Here is a 9033-nt window from a genome sequence, read left to right on the forward strand (position 1 = left end):
CCAGAGGGACAGAAAGCGGCCAAGAAGAAGAAGGCTCGGGATGACACCAACTTACCCGTCGTATTCAGGCCCAAAAATACGCATCACAGCGCTGCAAAACGTTTCCATTGTCTCGAGTACCGTAGATTCGCCAATGCGTATCAGCTCATCAAGTTGATCCGCACATGCACCGTAAGCGAGCATACGTAGGGCACAAGTTACCTTTTGCTCTGGTAGAAAGCCTAGAAGAATAGTAGCATCGGGTCTCTGTGTAAAATAGTTGCTTTCCGTGTCCTCCACAAGAGCGGAAACAACTCGCTCAAAAACCTCACGACGCATTCGAAACCTCCGTCGAAAGTCTCCTACGTCAGTACAGCACATCAGCACATTCTCATGTGTACGCAATAGCATTAAAAATATGATCTCGTACGGGCATCATAGGTTGGATTGTCCCCGAAGTAGTCTGACATAGGCTCTTCCCCCCACTTTGATCGTTTTCGCTCCTTGTCCGCACGCTTTCCCGGCTCTGAACCCCCGTGCTTGCGCTTGGTCTGTGTTTGCGCCTCTGGCAGGATAAACAACCGAAAGTACTCGTCATCCTAGTCGTCTGCGTTCTCCATAGCCCCCAACATCCACGGTGGTAGCGACATCGACCTGGAAGAAGATTCAGGGGGTAATTACGTGTGACGGGGTCACACAGCACCTTGCGCAAGAGGAAGTTATCTTCCGAGAGTATACAAACTCTCAGTGAACGGCAGCTAACTGGTCCCCTCTTTTTATTAAAGAGAGCGAAGTGACCCAAATAAGGTAGATTGTAAACTGAGTATATTTATAGGTAGATTAAGTTTGGGTTTAATACAAACTGTTAGTTACCTATAGAAATGAAATGTCATATAACCAATGGTTGGCTTTGAACGACCTTGGTACCTTGTACCAAATATCTCGGAGTATGACGTGTCATACTCCTGAAGTGTGAAGTGTCACACTTCATGTAACCAGGGTACACTTAGGGCTACGTACCCCGTTACATCCTCCCCCACTTAGGTTCGGTTTACCGACCAATCAGAATGAAGAGGTGTTCGTCACAAACTCTCATTCTCAAAGTCGAAACCCATCGACTTGGCCGCGCGAGCGCCGGGGGAGGCTCACTTCACAGTTAGAGCCTCGAGCAGCAACCCGTGCGCTCTTCGTCAAGGTCTCCACTTCGACCGTTAACATGCCTCGTGGCACTGCTAAGAGCGGTGCTAAGACACGCTCCAAGGCTGCAGCCGGTAAGGCGCAGGCCAAGAGCACTAAGCCTCACGGCAAAGGCTCTGCACTCAAGGAGGCTACTCAGGTGGCCTCCGAGGCGATCGGTTCCTCGGGTGACGCGGCTGCGGACAAGCGCGCAAGCAGGCGCCGCAGTCCGTCGCCCTCGTCTTCAGACAATCGTCCGAACCCTCGGTTCGTAGAACGTGAGTTCAACTCGGGCAGTGAGGACGATGCCGAGTCCGAGAGCACTCATGATGCTCCTGCGGGCTCTGTGGGAGGGCACAGCCCAGTGCCCAGTGAGCACAAAGAAGACAGCGTGCAGTCGTCCGCTAGTGATCACGGTGATCACAGTCCCAGGACCTCTGTCCGCTCTGAGAGTCCGACCGTTAAGGCTAAGGGCACTCCCAAAGCCGGTGGCGATGAGGAAGGGAGTCCTCGCAAACGTCTCTCGCTTGCCGAGGGTCTTGCGCGCGCTAAGGCCTCTAAAGCCGAAGGCGCCAAGCCCTCAAAGAAGCGTACCGCCTCTAAGTCTCCACTCCGCGAGGAGAAGGAGACTCGACGCTCCTATCAGAGTCTCTTCGGCTCCTCGGATGAAGAGGAGGAGAAGGAGAAAGAAGAGGAAGAGGAGGGTGCCATTGTTGAGCCCCGGGAGGTCTCGAATGACCTCGACCAGCAGCAGGAGGATTTCCAAGCTGCCCAGCGTGTGCGTGGGGGTTCGGTGGCGGCACCCGTCAGCCAGGGAGCTGCCATCAACTCAAGAGGGTATTGGCCTCCCGAGGAGAGCTCTGGGGCTGACCTCTTCTTAGAGATTCTCGTCGCTCCTCGTGGCCTTGTGGGCGGCCACACTTCTAGGGGCATCTATGAACGAGCCCTTGTTCAGAAAGAACAGTTGTTCGTCGACAACGTGGAGGCTGCTCGGTGTGTGCTTCTCGCGCCACACCGCATTCCCCTTAAGGACTTCACGACTTGTCGTAAGAAGCCCGAGACCCGGGGTGGTCTCTATCCTGTTTGTGGATACCCCTGGGTTATGCCCGAGAACTGTCCCACATGGAGTTCTTGTGAGGACATGTTCTGGGCGTGGGTGGAGACTCTCAAGTACTCGCCCACGGAGTTATGGGAACTCCATGAAGATCAGCAGCTGTCCCACATCCTGGACCAGCGTGATCTTCGTGTGAGGCGACCGCGTGTGGCACTGTGTTACCCACACAGGAAGCGTATCCGACGTCTTCCTCTTCAGTTATGGTCTGGGCGACCGTGAGTGGAACTCTGTTACCCACTCTGAACACGCTGTTCTCAGTGTTCATGACAGCTGCAGCTGTCTGCGGAACTAAGTTACCCGCCTGTGGACCTACGTTACCCACTTGGCCGGCGCCTCTTCTGGGCGCGGCCACCATCAAAACATCCTCGGAGTCGTCATATACGTCGACGACTCCCAAGCATCTGCCGGATGCTTTGGTACCCTGGCAGCCCTCGCGGGCGCCCCGGGTCCTGACAGAGGTGGGAACATGACTCACCAATGCTCTGTCGGACTGCGCAGGGCGGCTGGCACCGATTGCCTTGCCTCGCCAGTCGATCCAGGGCTCGTGCTTCTCAAGCCAGGGCATGCCCAGGATCATATCATATGGATCCATATCGAGAACAGTGAACTGTTCGAGGCTGTCAAAGTCTTCAAACTTGACAGCCAGATCCACTTGGACGTTGAGGACAGTGACGACCTTCCCGTCGGCCAGTCGCACTGACACCGTCCCGTTGCCCTTGCATTCTCGCAAAGCTTCGGACAACTTGTTGCTGTTACGAGCAACCGTCTGGCGGCGTGCGAAAATCTTCGACGCCCCAGAGTCAATCAAGATTCTAAAGGGGTGATCGTACCCCCGTACACATCCGTGTACTACGAGCAACCCGCCGCTGCTCTTCGCCGATTCGAGAGTGCGAAGACTCTCAGGGGCTAAGTCCCCGGGGTACGCGCCACCCGCGCACCCATCACGAAGACTTAGTTCTTCCCCAGTAGGGCGCCCCGCCCCTACTGGTTCCCTGCGTTCCCCTGTCCCCGGGATCCTGGCTTCTGCCAGCGACCCTTGAGGACGGGCTTGGGGAAGGACCGTCTGCGGAGTCTTTCCGCGGGACAGTCGCGCTTGAAGTGGCCCATCTTCCCACAGCCGAAGCAGCGAATGTCACGCTGTTCGGCGGACCCGAGTTCCATGGGAACTGGTCCGTTGGGGCTTGTTCGACCGGGAGCCGACAAGGAACTCCCAGGCCACGCTGAGGCCGGCGTACGCGCCTGGCGATGGCTGTATTCTTCTTGAAGAGCCACTTGAATCGCCTCTTCAAGGGTGCTTGCCTGCACCCGGAACAGCTGAGTGCGTGCGGGGCCCACTCGAAGGCCGTCCATGAACACAGTCATCTTGATGTGTTCATTGAGTGGGTTTCCCACTAGGGACGCCGTGAGCTCCCGTATCTCTTGCACATACTCGTGCAGTTCGCGTCTTCCTTGTTTACACGCGAGGAAGCGCGAACGCTGGCGGTACTCGTAGTTCGCCGGGAGGAACGCGGCTCGGAGCTGTTCGCACAGCTGAGCCCAGGATGTGAAACATCCAGGGGATGTCGCTTCCCGAGTGTACACCCAACTCTTAGCACGATAGCTAAGGTTGGAGAGTGCAAAAGCAACACGCAGTTGCTCGGTCGAGATCAGAGCCGCGTCCATCGCGAGCTCTACTTCTCGGACCCAGAAGTGAAGGTTATCGCCTTCCTTCCCTTCATACGGCTTTACCTTCAGCCGTATTGGCTTCGGGTGAGGCGGGTTTGCTTCCGCCGCCGGAGCCTGCAGGTTCTCCCGCACATGCGCGATGAGGCCCTGCTCGTACGCGTCGAATGCATTGACGCGCTCGAGCTGCTCAGCCGGTGTTGATACCACCAGGCTCTGCAGGGCCTCCATCCCGAAGATGCCTGCCATCTTCCGAACCGACTCGAACTGAGAGTCGTTCATATGGGAGAAGTCGTTCCTATCCATGGCAACGAACTTCGGAGGTTCAGGTAGTCTACCCGCGATGGCGTGGATTGACTACAAGTGCTACCAAGTGTGACGGGGTCACACAGCACCTTGCGCTAGAGGAAGTTATCTTCCGAGAGTATACAAACTCTCAGTGAACGGCAGTTCACTGGTCCCCTCTTTAATTAAAGAGAGCGAAGTGACCTAAATAAGGTAGATTGTAAACTGAGTATATTTATAGGTAGGTTAAGTTTGAGGTTAATACAAACTATCAGTTACCTATAGAAATGCAATGTCATTTAACCAATGGTTGGTTTTGAATGACCTTGGTACCTTGTACCAAATATCCCGGAGTATGACATGTCATACTCCTGAAGTGTGAGGTGTCACACTTCATGTAACCAGGGTACACTTAGTGCTACGTACCCCGTTACACCTTATTAGCATTGAAAGGTCCGAAAACATCGCGTACCTGTCGAACTGCTGAGAAGAGGGCGGGGGGGGGGGCGGAGCAAAGCTGTCTTGGTTGTTCGGCGGAAGTGAAGGCTTCGAGGGCGCGCGGAGCCGAAGAAGGGGGGAGGTTCAAGCTTCTGGCAGAAAGTTGAGTGGCCAAAAATCAGTAGTTTAAAAGTCGTAATTTACCTTGATGGCCAATCATGGTTAAAACATGCAAAAATCATTATTTAAGTATTGATAACTGTAGAAACATGGGCTGCAGATTTACCGGTTTTTGAAACTGCCGTGCGTACTGTGCTAACTCGAAAGTGCGAACCGAAACCATGGGAGCGCGACCTCGGGCCTCGTACGCGCTCATGCCGCCCACACATCACCACAAGAGTGACGAGAGCGACGGCGATAACAGCGACAGCGATACTGAAGATCACCTGCAATCACGTGTGGGTCGGTCGCAACAAGCGGCGCTGTGGAGCACTAGACTACACGCCTTCCTGTGGATTGCGGCAGCTGGACTCCTGATCTACGGGACCGACTTTTTCCGCGTCATTTTCACAGACCCACGCGTTAAACGGTGAGTAGGAACATGGAATACACGAAGAAAATAGCAGCTAACTCGTTCGTCGCAGGGGGTTCTTTCAGGTGGCATTGGTCTGCACTGGAGTCAACACTTGCATTACGGTGTATCTGGGCCGTGTATCTGCCCTACATTAAACGCATCAAACTCGAATGGAGTGTCTATTGCCCACGCATGATCCCTACTGCCACAATAGTGGGTGTTGTGGCTACCTTTTGCTACATCTGCGCCTTCTGGCCAATTTGGGGGCTACTTACGCCGGGGTTACTTGGACTCGTGTTCACTGGGGCGCTCATGACAGCACACTTCTTGCCACCGATCTAGTATTTAGGCTAATGAGAACAGGAACGGCAGCAACTTGTATTTTGTTTAGGAAGAAACTGGAATAAATAACGCTTCAGGGCAGCACGGGCATAGAGCCACAGTGCGCACACTTGATACACAGGACGTCCGCACCATTGTCCGGTGTTGTCTTCTTCTCGAACGTTGGATCGGCACAACATGAGTCACTGCAGACAGACACGAGACACAGCTATAGAGCTCAGTAACGAGTCAGCTGTCTCAATAAATTACCTAGCTACAAGCAGCTCTCACCGATGCGTCATAAAAGCGTTGACGATCTTGTCCTGGAAGTCTTCGAGCACTGAATGGTACACGTACTTGACGTGGAAGGTGAAGCCACAGCCGCATGAGATGAAAGGCGTCGACATCTGAGTGCTTGCGTGCTCTCGGAGGTAGCCAGCCTTACAGATGGGGCACAGTACAGAGATCAACTCCTGTTGTTGCTCTTCATCGCTTGACCGTGGTGGCTGCTGCTGAGAACGACCCATAAGATCCATACTGGCCAGCATTGCCTCCAGTTCGGCGTCTTCGAGCTCAGCCATGTGTTCGGCCAGACGTAGTTGCTCGTCTTCATTCGTGTCCATCTCAGTCTCGAGACGTAGCGCGTCCTCCAGCGTGTGGATGATCTCCAGGTAGTCACTCTCTTTTAAGCGTCCCATGAGCAGTAAATCGTCCACTGACGCGGCAGAAGGAGAAGAAGAAGAGAGAGACGCCTCCTGCTGTTCGTGAGCCACGAGGCGTTGGATTTCCTCCGAGACGCTCGTACGCGCACCCGGTCGTCGCAGCTTGGCCAGAAGCTGACTGCGGTCTCGCTTGAGACGCTGTAGACAGCGTTGGCGCAGCTGATCCTTCCACACAGGCGGAGACAGCGACAGACGCTTGATCGGCGAGCGGTGAGCGGGTGGGGGCGGCATCATGAAAATTGGGGATGTCACGCGATGATAAACTCACTTAGGTACGATTGCGACAAATCTGCAAAATGCGATGTACATTGTATTGTGCAAATTTGTGAGACAGCGTCAAACAAAAATGATACTTACGAACCATTTGAGATAATCGAGGCCAATTAATTTTCGCAGTTAGCCGGAGCTGTGACATTTGGTGTAAACTTCCATCGAAAAACCTGTAAAACTACCCTTATTTAGTTGCTTTTAGCAAGGGCTTTTAAATAATAATTGAAACCCTTTAAAATTAAAAAAATATTGAGCTCACAACACTCTTAAAAATGTTTCGTCATTTCGAGGGCCCATGGAGATATTTTTTTTGAGCGACCACAACTTCTTCAGTTTTAAAAGCATTCTGTAGCTTATTAATAAGATAGAGTTAGAGTACCGGTACTTAAATCCCGATTCGTACTTAGGTTCGTAAGTATCATTTTGTTTGCAAACATATTATGTTGTGCAATAACTGCTGAAGAATTCGCAGTACTGACCTCTATCTGAGTCTGTGATTAGGCGGACATCTCGTCTACGTGATGCTGTGGAGCATCAAAAACGTCGTGTATTTGGCCAGCAGGTGCTGGAACGCTGCCAGTTCATCCAGCACGTCGTACCGAAACGCCTCGCTGCGCATTTTTTTTCGAGCAGCAGCCCACGCCTCTCGCTCGCGGTCTCGGGCATCTGAGTACATTTTACGCTTCTCCGACAAGAGTTTACGGAGTACCGTCACTTTCAACTGGTGAGGAATTTTTCTCGACACTGGAGGAACAGACCTATTATTGGAGTTTGTAGACGGCAAATGAAGCGGTGACGACTGGATAAGAGGCGAAAATTTCCGGCACTTTTTAAGTGATACCTTGGCTCCAAGCGGTGACCGAATTGGGGGCTTTGGCGCCTGGGGAATGAGATTCTGGCGTGTGGTGTACACGTCGTACATGACGAGCTGGAACTCTTCTTCCATGTTGCTCCTCAGCTGTAGATCCTGTCGAACATGTAAGTTGTCTGGCGATTCAAAAGCTTGAAGCCCAACTGAATAGGAATCCGCACTCATTGGGGAGTGGGGGCCAAGTGATCTTGAAGAAACAGCGCCAATGGGCATGTGCACAGCGCCTCGATTGCGGAAATGGCGATGCATGTCCTGCAGCTGTTTGTGTTGTTGTGGGTTTATTGGGCTCTCAGCTGAGGATCGCTGAACCATACCGAAAAACGCTGAACCTTTTCCAGCTCGCAATTCCGAGTTCGTTTCTTCACTTTTGCCTTTCAGTGGACAAGGATTGCTTGGCATTGTAAACGTTACGATGCCATGTCTGCGCTTGGCCTTGCGCTCTACTTTTGCCCATACCAGAAGCATTAGCTTGATCCGCGCCGCAGTGATCGCTCGCCAAGACCGCCACATGACTTGAAAGTCTCGCACGCGTTTCCGAAAGCGCAGGATAATGCGTCGGAATTTGACGTCTTGAAACTCGAACCACGCCGTCACAATGAGCGCAACGTTCTCCTTTCGCTCACTGTGATGTTTCCGCTCCAGCCAGACTCGAATATTCCGTTGGAGTTTGGTCACTGCACGAATCACCACAGGCATGCGGAAGAATGCCGACGACAGAGGAATGCCACGTCCAGAACGAAGCAGTTGCAACGAATTACGCTGCTCAAGAGTTCGTCGACGCCAATATCGCTGCAATCGCTTGATCATTAGAATCCGCAACAGTTCGCAGCGCTTCTGATGGAGCTCGTAAAACCTGGTGAGCCACTTCTTGGAGCTCTCAGAAAGCGCAACAACCAGCAGCCACTGACTCTGGATATGAACACGACGAGCTCTCTCGGCCCGCTGCTCGTGACGAGTCTGCCAGCGAACCACGATACGTTGCACGTTCTGATCCCTTGCAGCTTCCAGCTCTTGCTTGCGTTTCTTTGCTTGGTGCAGCTTGTGGTCGGTGGCTGAAGGGAGTAGAGGTGTCTGCGATGGCTTCTGCAGCACTTGAAACGTTGAGGTGGCGCGGTTCCTGGCTATGATATTGACGCCATGTTCTGCAATAAGTTGCTGCTTCTTCCACAATTGCAACACCTCCATTTGCTCCAGCACGTGGGGCAAACTACGCAGCTCGTTCATTCGTGACGTCAAGTTGCGAGAACGCAGAGCACTGCTGTCTCGTGTCGCATCATACTTCGTCTCGTGAGAGTCTGTTGGCTGAAGGGCTTGGCCTTCATAAACGCCATTGTTGAAGCGGCAGAAATGCTTGGTGGATAAAAGAGCGACACCGGCAGCTTGTCCACGGCTTTATTGTTGTCATTTAGGCTTCGAGACAGCCCGAGCTCCGTAGAATGGGTCAGTGGCTGCAGCAACTCTCCATGGTAATGGTGATTGTACTTGCATGACGGATGCCTTTGTGGTCGTGCTGCCGCAACACGCTGAGTGTATGTCGAGCCCAACGTGGACTGGTACCGCGGTCTCATTGACCCTCGCACTTCACCTTGCCTTGTACCCCTAACTTTCTGTGAACCATCTG

At 53.1% G+C, this 9033-nt stretch overlaps 3 protein-coding genes across 3 annotated transcripts; 1 reads left to right on the plus strand and 2 right to left on the minus strand.

Moving 5' to 3' along the window:
• Positions 1 to 4983: 4983 nt before the first annotated feature.
• On the plus strand, positions 4984 to 5570 carry PITG_21841 (uncharacterized protein; the record flags this gene model as incomplete). Its single annotated transcript, XM_002894724.1, has 3 exons — positions 4984 to 5243; positions 5299 to 5352; positions 5405 to 5570. The coding sequence occupies 3 exons, from the start codon at positions 4996 to 4998 to the stop codon at positions 5568 to 5570; spliced, it is 468 nt and encodes a 155-aa protein (XP_002894770.1).
• Positions 5571 to 5643: 73 nt separating this feature from the next.
• Positions 5644 to 6502, minus strand: PITG_21842 (uncharacterized protein; the record flags this gene model as incomplete). Its single annotated transcript, XM_002894725.1, has 4 exons — positions 5644 to 5755; positions 5841 to 6033; positions 6088 to 6264; positions 6361 to 6502. The coding sequence occupies 4 exons, from the start codon at positions 6500 to 6502 to the stop codon at positions 5644 to 5646; spliced, it is 624 nt and encodes a 207-aa protein (XP_002894771.1).
• A 1188-nt stretch (positions 6503 to 7690) lies between these two features.
• On the minus strand, positions 7691 to 8636 carry PITG_21843 (uncharacterized protein; the record flags this gene model as incomplete). The annotated part of the gene is made up of 2 exons (XM_002894726.1): positions 7691 to 7715; positions 7819 to 8636. The coding sequence occupies 2 exons, from the start codon at positions 8634 to 8636 to the stop codon at positions 7691 to 7693; spliced, it is 843 nt and encodes a 280-aa protein (XP_002894772.1).
• Between the last annotated feature and the right edge of the window lie 397 nt (positions 8637 to 9033).

The sequence above is a fragment of the Phytophthora infestans genome, genomic scaffold (assembly GCF_000142945.1).
Source record: "Phytophthora infestans T30-4 supercont1.563 genomic scaffold, whole genome shotgun sequence".
NCBI classification, from domain to species: Eukaryota; Oomycota; class Peronosporomycetes; order Peronosporales; family Peronosporaceae; genus Phytophthora; species Phytophthora infestans.